This window comes from Pipra filicauda, unplaced genomic scaffold, assembly GCF_003945595.2.
Source record: "Pipra filicauda isolate LSUMZ 115617 unplaced genomic scaffold, ASM394559v2 scaffold28_size6257848_pilon, whole genome shotgun sequence".
Lineage (NCBI taxonomy): Eukaryota > Metazoa > Chordata > Aves > Passeriformes > Pipridae > Pipra > Pipra filicauda.
Window position 1 is genome coordinate 865003 of NW_024104409.1, and position 18048 is coordinate 883050.

General features: G+C 44.9%; 1 protein-coding gene across 1 annotated transcript in view; it reads left to right on the forward strand.

Annotated features, from left to right (window-relative positions):
• Window positions 1-6671: 6671 nt before the first annotated feature.
• The window catches only part of KPNA3 (karyopherin subunit alpha 3), a 51027-nt gene continuing 39650 nt past the window's right edge, over window positions 6672-18048 (forward strand). The window contains exon 1 of the mRNA XM_027721362.2: window positions 6672-6856. Coding sequence (XP_027577163.1) covers window positions 6782-6856 — 75 coding nt within the window. The 5' untranslated portion in view covers window positions 6672-6781. The remainder of the gene's footprint in view (window positions 6857-18048) is intronic.

An 18048-nucleotide genomic window follows, 5' to 3' on the forward strand; every position in this document is an offset into this window, starting at 1 on the left:
CGTTGTCACAGGGCTTGCAGGAGCAGGGCCATGATAATAAGACAAAACTCCCAATTATGCCAATTGAATTATGCACTTTGAAACATAAATTTAGAGAGCCATCTTGCAGACAGTCACTCCCAGGTCTTGAGGGATCTTTTCTAAAATGCATTCCTTTGATGTCTCCTTGAGGCGCAGCTTTGCCTGTGCCAGGGATTTCCTGGCCCTTTTTGGCTCTGGGACTGGTCTTCAACCAGTGCACCTCCAGGCTGCCTGTGCTAAAGGCTCTGAGCCATGGAGAAGACTGCCCAGAGCCATTCCTACCAGAAAAAAACCAGCGAGCCCATCAGGTTTTGCTGTTTGTGGCACAGCCCAGCCCAGCCTCCTGAGCACCTGCATCCCAAGGCCAAAGCCTAGAAGGCTGATGAATCCATGGCTCTGCAGACTATCTCAGGAGCTCTGTTTGGATTCTCTGGGCAGGAAGACATTCTTACTTCTGATCATCACCTATCTTAAATTTGGGAAAGCTGGTGTAAATCTCCATGACTGTCCAGATCTGTGGCTGTGTAGAGCTCAGACATCAGGAGAAAGGGATGCCTTCAGGTCCAGGTGGGTGCCTGGGCCCTGAGCACATCCCCCTCCTCCTGGGGCTTGGGCTGCCTGGGCCCAAGGCCAGCTTTGACAGTGCAGCTGCCTGGCCTTGAATCAAAGAGCTGTTTGAGAACAAGCTGTGAGAAGCCTTGGCAAGGACTCACTCCCCTTGTCTCATGGACTGCTTTTAAGTAGGGCTCTTGCTCTTGGTCTCTGCCTGAACTACATTGCAGCTATCCCTGTGCCTGGCTGTATAACTCACCGCTCTGGACCCAGACGTGACCTGGGACCTGCCTCATCACTATGGTCTTGTCTGATGACTGGGCTATTGACTGACCAGCTACTGTCACCCAACCAAGCTCTTCTTGCTTGGGTAACATAGCAGCAGGTCCTTGTCTATGAAGCCCCTACTCCATGCCCACCTTACTGTCACCCTCAACACCAGCTCGCCGGCTCTTTTGTGGAGTTGCCTGACTGTGGGAAACAGCAGAAGATGAGGAAATATTGCATACTTACCCTACAATTTCCTATGGGAATAATGGAGAAGGAAAGCGATGCCCTGAAACAGAAGGAGCAGAACCTAATTCCCCCAGTAAAAGTGGACAGCAACTTGGCTCAGACAGGACACAGGGCCTATGAATAACCAGAGGTTTTATGGTTCCTCCTTCACTAACAATGTCCCCCAGATTCTGAAAATGCTAGCAGACTAGCCAGCTGCTCCCTCAATGCTTCTGTTCCTCATCTGCAGATAACGAGGCATTTATAAATGCTGACCCTGGACTGTTCACTGGTTCTTCCAAAGCCAGCCTCATGCCTCCTTCACCAGCTCTTTGTGTTGTCTCCCAGAAGTGACTTCTTCCAGCAGAAAGGACAGCTCTCTGGGACTGGTCCTGGCACAGCTATGCTGAGGAGGGCCCTCATTTCCCTGAGCCCTGTACCAGTCCCACATCTCCTGACATCCCACAGGAGCTGCTTGTTTTTTTCAAAGTTCTGCCTATAGCAGGATAAGGTGCACTGCTGCAGAGAGGTATTTCAGACTGTCAGGTCTGCTGACACACTGTTGAAAGACTGGGAAAGGACATCAGAGAGCCAATTTGATGAGGTACATAGCCCCACTGCAGCCAGAGGGGGTTTTCTTATGTGCACCACTCTAACTTATGGCTGGAGTTTTCTTCCAAAAAAAGCAGCTGTTTTCATCTCAGACTGGAGTCTGGCATACGGTAAGCTGCCCCCAGGATGGACGACTGGAGAACTCAGACCCTGGCATAAAAGGGACAAAGCAGCAACAGGACAGCCAGGTGACACCCATAACATACTGGTTTGAAACTGGAGGACCCCACTGTACTCTGAAAATATTCAGATATCAGATTCATACTGACATGGTTCACTGAGCACTAACTTTCTGCTGTGAATATAAGGACTACTGTGGGTCAGACCAAAAGACTGTCTTAATCAATATTGCATCTCCAACAGTCACCAGTAAGCAAATGTATTAAGAAAAGCATAAGAACAAGAAAAAAAGTGATGTTTCCCCCATCACTTTCCCAGCTTCCAACCATTTTCAGATTAGGGGTTTCCTGACCTGGGGGTGTGGATCTTTGTACACAGCAACTTACCATGGGCTTCTATTCCATGCCTGTTACCTCTCAGCTCACACGACATTTCTTGGCAGCCTTTCACAAAGCTGGAGTCTTTACCAGGATTTACTTCACATTCATTACTAAGCCTTAGTTACGATGAGGTAAAAACATGACCCTTTTCCCATGAAGACAAATTTTTTACTTCAGTGATGGAGAGGACTGCAAACGTGCATTAATGGTCTCATCGAAAAAATACCTGTATCTTAAGGGAAAATGAGTGTTAAGGCATTGCTTTAATTTACTTTATGTGTTACTCACCCCTTTTTGTAAGAGAGCAACACCTGACGAGACACTGCTTAGCCAGTTGTTGTAGAGCCATACATAGAGTGGGGACAGCTACAGATGATCAGGGCAGGGACCCCAGCCACACAAGTGTCTGAGCCTGTGCCAGTCATGCTGTCTCTAACAGATACTGGAAAGCAAGGCATGAAAGTTAACATCTGCTGAGAGTTAGAGAGCACATGAGCAGCCGATAATTTTGTAGGAAAACAGGCTTTCTCTCGCTCTGCCGCGTCAATGGTAACACGTGGTTACAGCTGTTGTGCATCCCAAAACAGAAATGCATAGGTATCTCATTTTGAGATGGGCAAGCAAGACACAAGACCCATGAATGGTTTAGGTAACAACTCAAGCTTACGTAGCAATCCTTGCACCTTTCTGTGATTACAGGTTGCATGATTTTACAGACTGTTCTTGACAGGTGGTTTGTAGCCAAGTCAGCAGCAGTGGTTTAAGATGATAGCACTTTGCCAGTCACCCCGCTCCTCTGCTGGGGAGGCATCCACACCTCCTTCACCCCACAGGTCTTCATTTCAGCTGCTCACGGCTGTGAACAGAGACTGAGGAGCTGACACATTTCATTTGTCTATCCTGCCTTACCTTATAACATCCATTAGCAGGGTGGGACTGCATCTTAAAGCACTGCACCTAAATCTCCCCAATCCTTCTTGCAGAGATTGCCAGCAAGAACATGACTCAGGTTCATTATATTTATTTTACATGCTGGTTTTCTTGAAGCTGTATTGACTGGTGGATACAGACAAAATCACTGACTGCAAACCTCTGACTCTGGAACTGCAGGATGGACTCCTGAGCTGACCATGTGCACTTCCCAAAATATGGCAATATCACCTCCTGGGTTCATTCCATTTTGCTGAAGCCAACAGGTCATCCCAGAAACAAGCACTGCTCAACTCTGTTCAGTAATGGGACACATGAAAAGTTCTTATTGTCCCACATCGTTGAATTACAAAAGATCTTTCCTCCCCATAGCTCTTTAAGCTACAAAGTTTATGTTGTCAGGGCACTGAAGGCACCCACAGACCTCGCTGGCCTTAACCACCCTCTCTTGCTCCCCTTCACTCTTTCCCATCACCCCGGGCCCATTTCAGCTCAGCCAGTACATCAGCCTGCGTATTTGGGCCAGGGCTGCAGTGGAGCTGGAGACTGGCACCATTGCAGCAACGCTGGGGCGGGAGGCTGAAATGGCATGTGGGGGGCTGCTCAGGGTGACTAAATCCTATTAATGTGCTTGTGGCCCTGATGCATGTCTTGCAGGTCATGGTAACAAGAACACATTGATATGAAACTCATAGGGTGAAGAAGATTGGCCACCCTGAACCACATGGTTTGTTCTATTTTCAAAGAAGCAAAGTACTTGTATTTTATTAGTATCTATTAATTACAGTGCCAAAAAGTAGTATTTGCTTAACTGCATCAAAATGTTGTCTCCCTGAGTACATGCAGCTTTAATTATCAAGTAAAGAGCTCCACCAAGAAGCTTTATTCAGGCAGTAAAACCAAGCAAACTTCCATGTAGCTCTGCCTAAGAGGTGTTCAATTCCTGAGTGTCTACTAAGACTAATGAAATGCACTATAGAAACTGAAAGGATTATATCATGGATAGGAAGGAATGGGAAAGAAAAGACCACAGAGCGTATAAATCCTACCTAGTGGAATGGGTATATATTTATGGACTGGTAAATTGAGTTGTCCCAGTCTGGAGACACTCGATTTTTCAGTTGCACGTTTCCTTTTACCTCTCAGATTATGTTAGGTGGTGATGAACAACACTCTTTTGTTCATGGTACTGGTGAGCAACTCCTCCAGAGGATAACTGCAGCACCCCTGTCTAGCAGGGATCATATTGGCATTGCTTTAATGACCTGAGTAAGCCCCAGTTGGCAGGTACGGCCACCTCCCTTGGTGGGTAAAACAAAGTTCTCAGCTGCTGAATCTGCTTTAGCAGGTCTCTTGAAGACAGCTGGACAGCTGGGGGCAACTCTGCTTCAAAACAGCAAGTGCCAGAGCCTAGAAACCATCTCTGACATTAGTGGTCTTGACAAACACTGGGTCACATGGGTCATGCCATTTAGGCTTTGCATGCCACTGGCTCCTTCTTCTCTTCCATTGCTAGCAACAGTGGAGCAGCACACCCCGATAAGCTGCTGGGAAAAGACACAGAGGAATGTGCATTGGGAGCCCAAAGTACTTGGAAACGAGGGATGGAAATGCTATATTGATCCCTTAGATAAGAACATTTGGCACACAGCTGAATGACAGTGAAGAAGAGCATTAGTCTTCTAGATTTTTACTCATCTCCATCAGGCTGCAAGCCTTGTTTTGCCAGAACTGTAAGTTACAAGTTAAAGTCATCTGAATGATATGAAGAGGGGTTGGGGGAAGGCAATTAAAAAGCCGAGCTGTCAATTAGAGGGAGAGTCTCTGAAAGAGGTCTGTGAAAAGCTTATATATAGCCATAAGGGTCTGTTGCAGAACGTGATGTGGTATAAGATGAGCTAAATTTGAACATTATATATTTTCTTTATTTTGGGATCTTGGTTTTCTTGGATACTTTTCTTCCAAAGAAATAACACTCTGCATTATGGGAAGTGTTAGATCAATGCTTACCACTGTCTACAACTACATCACCCACACACATCCTCTTTTCTAGCCTGGAAATTCCAGCAGTGACTTCAAGGCACTGTATTTGACCCAAGCTGCTGTGCTCAGGCTGCCATTGATCTGGAGGTCCTGAGTCTGATTGCAGTCTGTCCAACCACCCCCACAGCTGCACCAAGAACTTAGGGAGTGATGGTGCAGTAATTCTGACAGTGTGGGGAAGATTTGTTGGGCTGGCAGAGGCTCTTTGTGCTCTGCATTATGCCATACGCACATGTTGTATGGAGGCCATGTTGGCAAAGCTTTGCATTTGCTTTTTTTAGGTAGGGCTTGCTTGCACAGCAGCCTCACCAAAGGGGACGCCGGGATTTTTTATGCGCTTGTTGTGCAGCATTTCCTAGGCTGTGTACAGCAACGTGAGGGTAGTCATTGGGAGCAAAGGGAGGTGCGGAGCAGACCCTTGACACACCCTTGGCTGGCAGAGCTGCCTGAGGCCCTTGCGCATGAGCTCTGCCAGCAGGGTCACTGCAGAGTGCATTTGGGGAGACAGCTAACAGCCACAGCCCTGCTGTCAGGGATGACCCTGATGGGGTAGGCTGGGTGCTGGCTCCCTCAGAAGCACGAGACCACGGAGGAGTGTATGTACATGAGCCAGTAGCGTGCCTTTGTTGGCACGCTATTCAGCCCTGTTGAGGCCACATCTGGAGTGCTGTGTTGTGGGTATGAAAGAGACATGGAGCTCCTGGAGCAGGTCCAGTGGCGGGCAAAAAAGATAATTAAGGGACTGGAGCATCTTTCTTATGAGGAAAAGCTGAGGGAGTTGAGCCTGTTCAGCCTTGAGAACAGATGACTGAGAGGAAACATCATCAATGCTTATAAGTACCTGAAGGGAGAGTGTTAAGAGGATGGAGCCAGGCTCTTCTCGGTGGTGCCAAAGATACAGGCAATAGGACAAGAGGCAACAGACAGAAACTGATGCACAGGAAGCTCCACCTGAATATGAGGAAGAACTTCTTTGCTGTGCACATGACCATACACTGGAACAAGTTGCCCAGAGAGGTTGTGGAGTCTCCCTCACTGGAGATATTCAAGAATCGTCTTGATGCAATCCTGTGCCATGTGCTTTAGGACGACCCTGCTTCAGCAGGGAGGTTGGACCAGATGACTCACCGTGGTCCCTTCCGACCTTACCCATTCTGCGATTCTCTGATTCTGTATGCGCAGCACCGCCAGGCCCTCCCCGCCGCCCCCGGGGTTCTCTCGGAGCCCCACAGCGCCCGGCGTCGAGCCGGAGCCCAGCGGCCGGAGCGTCCGCTCCACGTGCGAGGCCGCCCCCGCCGGGCCTACACGCCCCAGAATGCCGCGCGGGGCTGTGCGGGGAGGGGAGGGGCCCAGGCCGGGAGGGGGAGGGACCAGGGCAGCGAGGCAGCGCCATGATTGGGCGACGCCCGCCCGCCCTTCGCGTCACGTGCGTCCGCGCCCCCCGCCCTCCCCGCCCGCTCCAGTCACTCAGCAACGGCGCGCGCGCGCCAGTGCCCCCCCGCCCCGCTCCCCCCGCGCGCTCGTCACGGAGCGCGTCCCGCTTCCCTCCGCCCCTCGCGCGAGCCGCCGCCGGGAGCTGCCGGAGCCGCCTCGCAGGAGCCGCCGGGAGCCGCCGCCGGGAAGCCGCCATGGCCGAGAACGCCGCCGCCGGCCTGGAGAGCCACCGCATCAAGAGCTTCAAGAACAAGGGCCGCGACGCGGAGGTGCGTGTGGGGCCGGCGGGACCCGGCCCGGCCTCCGCCTCCGCCGGCGGCCGCCAGAGGAGGGGCCGGGCCGGGCCGCGCTCGCCGCGGGGAGGCGGTGGCGGGGGGAGCGCCCGAGGGGTTTTTTTTTTTCTTCTCCGTCATGCGGGCGGGCGGGCGCGGCCGGCGGGAGGCGGAGGTGGGGGGAAGGGTTGGCGCGGCTGGGCCGACCGTGGGCCCCTCCGCCGCCAGCCCGGCTTGCCGGGGCCCGGGCAGCGCCGCCGGGATGCGGCACCCGCTCCTCCCGCGGCGCTTCCCGCGCCCGCCCCGGCGGCCTGCCGGTCCCGCCACTCGCTCGGGGCTCGGCTGGGGCCTCGGACAATGGTGCGGCCGCCTTTTGTGCCGCCCCCCGGGGCGGTGGCGGCCCTTCCGCCGGGGCTCGGGGCTGCCCTGCCCGCGCTCCCGCGCCCCGCGGTGCCGCCGCCGCGCACGGAGGCCTGTGCTGGTGCCGGGGACCGCTCCCACGCTCTGGCGAGCCGTATTACGGCGTGCTATGCCGGCCGATTCTGCTCCCTGTGCTGCCTCGACTCAGCCCCTTTTTTAGTTTTAATTTTTATTTCTTTTATTTTCAAATGCCGGTAGGCACATCAGTAATGGTTTGCTGGGCGTCTCCGTCTAAATCGGGAAGGAGTGTGGTGCTCGGTAAGGCTGATGGGGTAGTAGTTTGCTCCCCCAAATTTGAGAGGCGCAGGGTTATTGGAAGCTTATTCCCTGAAGGTATTCCAGAGGTCTTCCGAATCTGCGTGTTATTACCGGAGACATCTTCAGTTCTAGTCACAGTTGAAAAGGGAGGAAATCCCAAATCTCGTGTTTAAGTTTCTTTAATAGGAAAGGAAGAGGGAGGGAGCTCTCAAATCAGGCTAGGATTGAAATCGGATTAGGATTCGCTACAGTGAAAACCTAAAAATGTGCCAAATTACTTTGGCTTCACCTGAGGCTGTTTTTCATGCTTCTGTTGATTTTATCACTTCACTTTTATAATCAGTGGGACTGGAATTGTAGTCCTCTGAAAGCACATTTTGTATGTTAGCAGAATTCACACTTCTGCTGCTATTGTTTGGGTGGAGACAATTTTATGCAGGTCAGGCTTAGCAGCAGCAGTGTCTTTAAGATGACATTCATAGTGTAAAGTAGTCTTTAATTTTTGTTTAACTTGGTGACGGTGAATTTCTTACAGAAAATATTGCATGTAAAGAGTATGATAACTTCAACACTTCTGACTAACATTAGTAAATGTTAGAAAGTAACTAAAAATTGCCAATCCTTCTGTTGAGCAGTTGGCTCTCAGGGCAAGGAGGAGTTGTGGTGGGTTTCTTTTCCCCCTTCTCATCCAGTGAGACTCTTCCTGCTGCTCCTCATTCATTTTGTCCTTGTCTCATCTCCCCGTATTGGTTACCGGCTTTGTTGTTGCTTTCTCAGTCACTGGCCTGAATCCATCACAGCTCTAAACAGGGAAAGGTTAGGTATGTTCGTGCCTAGTGTGAACTGATCTGTCATCCATGGTTGCTTATATTATATCATGCCTGAGACTAGGGGAGTTAAATATCTGCCTCCATGGGGAGGAAGGAGGACTGCCTAAGCTATACTGAAATTACTTATACCAGACCAGCTAAGGTAGCTTAGCTCTCATTTCCCCCTGAAGGGGAGTAATTATTTTGGAGTAGTGTATTTGCTGTTATGGAGAAGTATATCCCCTAGGGTTGTCTTCCAGTGTGCTGACTGACTTCCTTTTTATGGCTGGAGCCTAAGATGGGTAGATAGCTCCAGTAGTGTTAATATGGTTAAAGCTTTCATCCACGCTTTTTAAAAAGGGTTAGAATCTAGGAAGCATCTTTCTTTTGGGGTTAACAAACAGATAAAATGCAGAAGTATTTAAAAGCTGTATACCCATGAAGATATGCTAAAATAAAATTTAGGTTCATTTAGTCCATAAAAGATTGGATGTGTGTCAGCATCTTTCAGAACAACTTTATTTGTATTAAATGTCTGCATTTTTCTGCTCCACCTCCTTTTTGACTCTTTTCTGATCAAGGTACTTCCTTAAAAGTTCATGTTTGAAGTACTCTTCTGAGTAAACTTTTATCTAACTTAAGTCTCTAAAAGTAAAACAATGTAAGTTAAGTTTAGAGTGGAGAATGAAGGAGTACAGCAGTGCTATATAATTGCCATCAGTTACTGTGCTTCTCTTGAGCTACTGATACACAGACTGACCTGCTGATTGGACAGTTTGTCTCTATGTAGTGAAAGTTATCAGTTCTCCACAAAGTGTTTATTTTCTAAATCAAATATACCTAATTCCCAACTGTCAGCAATTAACTACACTTGCTTTGCTCCCTGTGCTGCAGTAAAGAGATTTACATAGAGATCCTGCCTCCAATTTTCTGTACTTAACTTCAGAAATCAGGAGGCATCGGTACTATCATTGGCATTGATCTGCATCTTCACGTTTTGTCAAATTCCACCAAAGGAAATGAAGTGGTTAGAATGATGGCATAATAAATCATGGTCTGATATCTAGATTTTATCCTCTGGAAAATTTAAAATACTCAAAGCTATATGCTCTCAACTTCAGTTTGAAAACAGTGACACTTGAGTCACCTTCTGCTTGGAAACAGTCACTGCCTTTGAACTCATCAGGCTTGAACACATTCTTTAGTAATCTTCCTTTGACTTCTATTAAATACTTGTAAGTTATTATTGATCCCCTCTGGGTACAGACTCTTCTGGCAGACCAAAATACTTACTCCTTTAATTTGTAGTTAACTCATATTTTATTACTGGGTTTGCTGGGCCATATAATTGTCTTTGCTTTTTGTTAATGCAACTTTAAGGGAAACAAAACATGAGTAAGTACTTTAGTTTTATGTTATGACAGACCTCAGTATCCTATCCAACTTCTCATTGTGCTTTTCTAAGAGCCAAGAAACAGATCCACTGAGCAGAAGTCAAAGCTTCTGAATCCTTGACCTGCACAGGTTCGCTCTCCTTTTTTTCAGCTTCAAGTTCGAGTGGAAGTTTCGTACCTCTTTGTTGGCTTCCTCTTTGAGGGGGGTAGAGTTGTCTGTATAGAACTGGAATTCTGATTTTGAGGTATTAATACTTCCAAAAAGTATTTAGCCCCCAAAAGAGATAATAGCAAAATCAAATGCCAGACATTAAGTATTCCTCACTTAATGAGAGTTTCTGTTCTTGCTTTTATTAGTGAGGCTCTTCTGTTTTTATAGGTGCTGACGTGATTAGCAGCAAAGTTAACCAGAACCTGCAGAGCTGATCAGTAAGGAGCCAAGACACTCATGGCTTCATCTGGACAAATAACTGCCAGTTTTCTCCTCACAACCTTCTCAATTCTATATTCTCCAGATATGTGAAAGAGATTTTTTAATTGTTGCACATTCAAAGAGAGGGCTTTTCTGTGTTGGTCATGGGCATGTAGTCTTAAGTCTCGGTGGTTTTTCCTAAGTGGACAGCACTGATCTTTCCAGTACAGTTGAGGCTTTACAGGACAAGATTAAACAGTTGCAATCACTTAATTTGTAACACCCCTTGTAACTGCTGTGTTTATTTGTTTATGTTGATATCTAAGCTAGCCTAGCTTTAGAAAACCTAATTTGAATCTTCTGATTTTTGCGGTTCTTCGGCTTTATTTTTTGCCTAGTAACAACGTTGTTAGCCTTTTTTACTCCTCGATCACCTTGTATTAGAAGTGTTGCTTATTCTTTATTACAATAGCAGGCACCCATTTGTTGACTCACAGTTCTGATGTTTAAGGTGATGGATCAAACAATGCAGCCCGTTTCTTTTGTCAGGATTAGTCAGCATCCCTGACTGAAACTGAGGAAAAATTCTCGATGAACAGGGGTGTTATAATTTGTAGGGCTGTCTGCATGACTTGCTGGGGTTTTTGTGTGTGATATAATGAGACTGCGATCATGTATGCAAAATGCACAATAGATCAAAAGTAAAACTTCATATGCGCTCATGTGAAAGAAAACAAACCAACCAAAAAACTCCCCAAACCTAATGAGGAGTTAGTGTGTTATAACCTAAAAACTGGGATTAAAATATCCCTTTTGTATACTTGTCGTACCCCTAGTCATAAGAACACAAGTCCTTGAACTTCTGTTGCTTAGGCTCTAGGGTTATCCTTCTGAAATTTGTTGAGGGCTATTTACCAAAAGGAAACACAGCCACTCTGTCATCTTTCACCTACTCCTGCCCTATTTGATTTTAAGCTTCAGAGGTCCTGGCCACTGATGTCTTTTCCCCAGTTACAGTTTTTTGGGGGCAATTGTGTAAGCTTCTGGTCTGTATCACCTCTGAGACCAGGAACTTTGAAGGATACATTTTTATTCTGTACCTTTAGCATCCTGACCCCAAATGAGGGAGAGGAAGAAACGGGGCTTAGCCCAGATCTCCATCATCAGCTCTAGCAGCTTCAGTGTATTTACTGTTCCTGCTTTGCTAACAGCGAGGATCTAGTTCTTGAGGATGCTTGAATTCATTCGCATTTGTGAATTCACTGTGACATTTTTTGCAAGTGGAGGAACGTCATTCTGGGGAGGCCAAATCTGTACAATCTCTGGGCATCTGAGAAAAGGTACAGGTTGACTTAAAGCCACGTTCCCGTCAAGTGTCAAAGGCTTTTTGCAGTGGTGGTACCGTAGCTGCGCAGTGTTAGTGAATGAGCCAGCATGCTGCTGCCAGCTCATTCCTTCATGCTGTTCTGCGCTAACTAGTGTTTTTGCTGTCTCTCTGTACTCCTCCGACACTTCATGAAACAAATAAAGGTTGTAGCAGTCCCAGAAATCCTGTTATTCCCAGCTACTTTGTAACGATCCAGTTTCTTTCAAGAGCTCACTTTTACAGCTAGATCAGCTCTGTTTCACTTTGCTGACGCAGGAATGGATACTGGGAAGAGGTTGGGCTGTAACAGCTGATTTTAGCTAGTTTTAGGGTACTGTGGACCTGCTGTCTGAATAGGCTCATTGGCTTCTTGAGTCTCAGTAGGTTAAGTGAAAACACAAGGTGTCAGGTAGCTTTCTGTTGGGAACTGGATGTAATACAAGATCCAATACTCTCGTGCAGAGTTTCTAACTCCTGCAGCTTCTTTATTACCCTATAAGACCATTATATATACTCTTGGGAGAACAGAGATGTGCATTTGTACCTTGGAAAGAATTATGTGGGTAGGAAGTAAGATACAGATGTGGGAAGCCTCTTTGGTTGCTCTTTCTCCAGAATTTTCCAAACTTTAGTCTACAGGTAAATGGTACAATGTTTGTGACTCTTGGCAGAAAAAAACCACCTGCTGAGTCCACTTAGATGTACTGCCCAATGTTTTCAAGGTCCAAATTCAATTGAATCCATTGCATTTTAAAAGGTTCAAATACACAGATACATTAGGAAGTCATTGTTTATTTCAAATATACCTGTGGAGAGTGCAATTTGGAGATGACATCTCATGATGAACGTAATCTTCATAAGCTGATTGGAATCTGTGCTGGCTGTATTGAGGCCCAATTATTGCTGTTTGCTGTTGTGATATACCAAGCCTCTGATAATCTTCCCATAATTACAGAATTTGGTTTTCTTCATTCTTGTGTATTTTTAACACCTACAGCAGTGGCACTGGTATCTCTAAAGATTCTTTTATCAAAGGATTGATTTTTAATTTGTAGAATGTCAAAGTTGGTAGCAGTGTAACTGTCGTACTACTTTTAAAGAGCTCTTAAACCATTTTTTGCCTAAGTTCTTTGAGGCTTTCATAATATTTGTACAGTTCCAGCACAAATCCAAGCAGGACGTTTTGTCCTCTGAAATTGTGTTTTATGAAAAGACAGCAATTAGGAGGATGTGCCAGCTACCAGTAAGTGATCAGATTTGTTTTTATTGTGGGATTAGAAGTGGAATGAGGCATCTAATTTACAGCATTAGGCTAGAAGAGGCAGTGAAGTAGTTGAAGATGATGGGGCATGTCATCAAGTAGTGAAGACAAATTGTTGACTGAACTGACTTGAAGTGAAAAAGAAATGTAAAACCTGTATCTTTTCCAGGAGTAGAGTTCGTCAGTTGTTTCCAAAATACCTGGCGCTGTGAAATTCTGATAGTGAATTGGCAGCAGTACTCCTGATTACTTTTGTACTAGCAGAAACTGGGCTCTATATTCCATTTCACAAAATTTGACATAGATAGTCAAAAGCACTAGTTTCTTCCTGCATCAGAACCGTTTGTCTGTGCCTTGGAGTGAACTGGTTGCAAAGCTCTTCATGTTTCTTTAATTTTCTGCTTCCTTAGCTTCCTGAGCCAGCCCTTCACATCTGGAGAAGACCAGTGGTGGCTCAAAGAGGTCAGTGTGAAGGGGAGAAGGTGTATCTTGTCTAGTGGTATTTAACTGTTGGATTGCTATCCCTTCACAGTCAGATTAACACCATTTAATCTGCTGGGGAGGCTCCATCCGTGTTGTTTCTCCTGAGTCACCTGACACTTGTCTCCTTTCTCAGGTTAAGCAAATGTTACACTTAGTTTTTGTGTGTGTTAATACAGCAAGTACAGAATAGAAATATATACTGTACAAATGGCTGCAGAACAGAAGACAAATTACTATCTTCCCCATTCAAACACTTGTTACTGAGTTACTCATTTCCCTCATATGCTGTTAAGTCTTATCATCTGAGGACCTCTTCTTGTGCTTTTTTAACCTTGGTTATTGTCAAATCCAGTAACAGGTGGACTTTGGAGGTGGTGACAGAATAAGGGATTTGAAAAATCAACTTGGAGTAGTAGCTTCCTTTCAAGACTTATTAGCCTTGATGGAGATGTATTTTATTGAGTGTTCAAGCTCCACTGCAAGAGGAGAAAGTGGTCAGACAGGGTGCTAGGGTGGCCTGGTGTTCAGAGGTGTAGTAGGGGATTTCTGATCAGGTGCAGCATCAGGTTTCAGGTTTGCAGTTCTCAGAAGCTCCTAGTCCTTGCCTTTTCCTAGTTAAGTACAGTGTAAGTCAGAAAGTTGATAAATTATGCAGAGACACATTGTCACATCTCTCTCAGGTAAGCTAAAGTCACCCTAAAGCAGATACTGTCTTTGCATGCAGCTTTCTGACATCAGGGTCTCTCACTTTTGATGCACACAAAACGTTAGTTGCAAAGTTAGTGGTAGTGATTTCTCTGCAATGAAAATGTGACTTGCAGCCAGATATAGAGAGGGCTTTCCAGGAGAGAATCCTGAAATGAGAGAACCCTACTACGAGCAGCAGGATCCTGTTAACCACTGTTTGTCTGGCATGCAAGAAGAATGTTGGCTGGTAACGTGTAGTGTTCATATCACCGACTGAACAGCAGTGTGGAGCAACCTTCCAGACAAGAAGAGATATTTAAGGAGCTCTGACCCATGCAATCAGTGTGACAGCACCTTTGAGCATCCCGAGTTGGATATGGCAGTACTCCTTTCCCATGTCCCTTGCCAGTAGGGGTATGGCTCACTATACCTCAGTGCTCCATGTAACCTGTGTTTTACTGGCTTCGTTTAGCGGTGAGGTTCAAAGGGGTTTTGTTTTGGTTCTTGTTCGTTGAAACTGGACTGCTTTTCGTAATCTAAGCGAGTTCTTAAGGCTAGCCAATGCTTTTGTTATTTAGGATGTATGAATTGGAATTTTGAGAAACTGAAGGTATCCTCAGGGAGAAAAGTATGGTACCCAAAATGTCCAAATGATAGAAACACGGAATCAGTGCTTATGTCACATTGAAAAGTGAGGTAGAAGCATCTAGAATTCCTGATATTGAAATGATTAAATCAGAGGGGTAACTGACAGGGTTCATAAGACTGTGGGATGTTGCTGGAGTGTATTTGCTAATTCCTAATGCTTCATCTTTTTCCTGGGTTGTCAGCTGGGTTTGTTGTTTTCTCTTGCATCCCGAGCAGGATGATCTCTTCATAGATTTAATTAGGCAGCTAGCACATGTTTAATCTTCTTTTGCCTTTTGATTATATCTTTCAAAAACACCAAAGAAAATCTGATTTCATTTGAGCCATGTAATATTATACCAAAAAAGCTTGCTGTGGTTGAATATAGCTTAGCTCCCTAGGGACTTGATTTGCTGTTTTTTTCATGGCGCCGTTTGAATGTATGCAAATTGCAATTGTTTTCCCATTTTATAGATGGAATAACAGAACTGTTTTCCTCACTTCGGGGAGGTGCTTATGAACACGTCATAGATTCATAGAATGATTGAGGTACTTTGATATTACAGTTGAAGACTGTTTAAGTATCTGAAGAGAGAGTGTCTTTGTTCAAACATAGATTGCACAAGAAGATATCTGGCTAGTATTTAGCATAGTAGGTTTTCTTATTTTTTTTTTCTTCCTAAGGGAAACTAGTATAAATATTTGGCAAGCCTAAGAATGTCTGTCTTCTGGCATTTGCCCCAGAAATCTGTGAGGCTTTTCTGACCAAACACTTAAATTTGTAATTAGTTCCTTGAAAGTGGTTATCTGCAATTTATAAAAGCTATTACATTTGAAAGAATTTATTAAAATCTTTATGTTGATCTGACGATCAGAATTTTAGTCTGTTGTTTGCACCTAGTTATGAAAAGTAGTAATTTTGCTCCGCTGTTTTCATGTCCTGTACACAGGTGAATGTGGTATCTTGTCTGTGAAAAATGGTGTTAAGTGGTAGATTTGGTTTCTGGTAACATCCGTTAGTAAAAAAAATGAACCTGTGCCTCTGAGTTGGTCTTTTGGACTCTTCTTCAGACTCTTCTGGTCTTCTAGACTGTGGAGGAGGAAAGGAACTCCTGCTCTTTTGCATTGACAATGAGGTGTTCTGCTTCGATAGACAAATCTTGTACTTTCCCTCCTCAATAAGGGAATGGGAGGGATGCTTGCTTAGAAATTCTAGGAGAGGACAGAGGTGTTGTGTCTTAGGAGAGACCAAGGAGTCAGTAGGTGCTTCAATTGTTCTCCCTCAAAGACAGGCTAAGCTTCTGTTTCCAGGAAACTCTGAAACATCTACACTGCTCATGCAATACAGGAAAATAACAAGTATCTTTTTAGAAATTTGTGTACCAGCAAAAGCATATTCCTGCAACATAAAACTACCATATTTCAAATCCGTGTACCGATTTAGTGTGTCAAGAAGCCTTAATCTTCTAACTTCCTAAAAAAAGTAGGAATAGGAATGACTTGTAATTAGACTATCTTGGTTATCCACTTTCTTTGGTGCTTATATGGCATATCTCAGTATTCAGATAAGGCATTGTAAAATTCAGTATGCTCTTCTCTTTACAAAAGATACAGGAGAAGAAGAAAACCTTAATATAGGTGTCCTTCAGACCAGTAGTTTCTTTTTGGCTGCAGCGGAAATGACTGAACTCCACTGTTAAGTTTTTCAAGGTGAACCCTTGTCAAAATGAAGATACCAGTGACTGCATTGCCAGTGCTCTTTGGAATACTACATGGATGATTTGCCATGATGATGATGATGGACAGGTTCCTTGCCCTGTTAGGACCACTCTCTTTGAATTAGTTGGTGATTCTTGCTGCCTGCCTGCCTGCCTGTTGGTTTTGTGCAGTGGTAAGTTTAGCTTGGATGCTGTGGGATTACCTGGAAACTTCAGTTTAACTTCAGTGGGAGCCCATATGGGTGTGTTGCAGCCTCGGGTCTGATATCAGTAAAGATGGGGTTAGCAGTGTTTTAAGGTCTATATCTGAATGGAAATGCTGTAAAACTTTTCACTACATACCATGTCCTTGATTCACACAATAGCAGTAACTGGAAATCTAGATTCTGTCTTCCTTCCCCCAGCTGAGTTTTGATGTCAAATAGAGAATTCCAGCTCTTTTATTCTATATAAAACCAGTAGAAAACATGTTGATTGTATTCCAGACTGCTTTGTGTCCTTCACTATTGGTGCAATTTGTGTTGAATGCCGCCAACTAACTTGCTTCAAGTCCAGCTTCCAGAGGATCGTTTGATATGTCTGTACTTGTAAACTGGGTAATTGGTATATGGGAGTTAAAACATGGGTGCTCACATCTCACTTCTTTGCTGGTAGTAGCTCAGTATGGAGATTAAACAAATGCAAAGAGGATATTGGGACCTCAAAGAATATACTTACAAAGGAGCTAGTAAGAAATAAGCACAACAATTGCTTTTCTGCCAAGATTTTTTGAAGCAGTAGAAGTGGACAATGTGGATGGGCACCTTTGTCTGCTTCCATAGGGCTTTCAGGCAAGTCAGCATCATGAGCAGTGATAATTGGAGGCTTGTGGCTTTCCATGTTGGCATGAGTGTCTGACTTCAGTGAGTCATTACTCACCAAGTAAAAGACTTACGGTAGATATCTCACTCATCCAGTTTGCTGAGGCTAGCCAGGTTCAGCTATTTGAATTATCTTGCCACAGATTGGTTAACAAAAAGCAGCTGGTCTTAATTTTAGGGGCCTTAAACTGAGGATTAAAAAAAATAAGTGTGGCAGCTCCAACTGCAAAAAAACTATTTTTCCTTCAGTGGTCTTTATGAACCCTGAGGAACATGAGTCCCAGACAGATTATGGTATAAAATACAGTAGCATAAATACTGCACTCCACTTCTGATGTACCTAGTGCTGTGTTAAAGGTTACAAGCCAAAAGGAAACTTTATAATATTAAGTTTCTGCAGCACACAGAGAATCTCAACTAAGTTTTAAAACCTTCTGCAAAATAATAGTGTTTCCCTAAAAGAGGACTAAATACCTTTCAGGTCAAATAATAATCAAATGAAATAAAACTGTCTTGGAGTATCAGATCAGTGTACAGACACACTGTAAGTTTGTTTGACTGCTTTGGTAGATCTGTTGCTTGTACTGTGGAACCCATGCCCCCTGCCTGCATTTTTAACTGGGTCAGCATAATTTAATATGGAGCTGTGATAACAAAGCCAGAAGTGAAATTGTTCTAACTGTGTAGTCTATACCACTGGAAAAAAAAATCACGTTTTTTCTTAGAAGGACAATTTAGAGCTTATGGGAGTACTTGGTAATTAGCTAAGTCTCAAAATTGGGCATGGGGAAGAAGAGTCTGCCTAGAACATACATTGGGAGGGCAAAGCTGGGTAATAATCCATGATGCTTGTAACTAAAGAGATAAGCCTAGCTGGAAGGGTTAATTTGGACT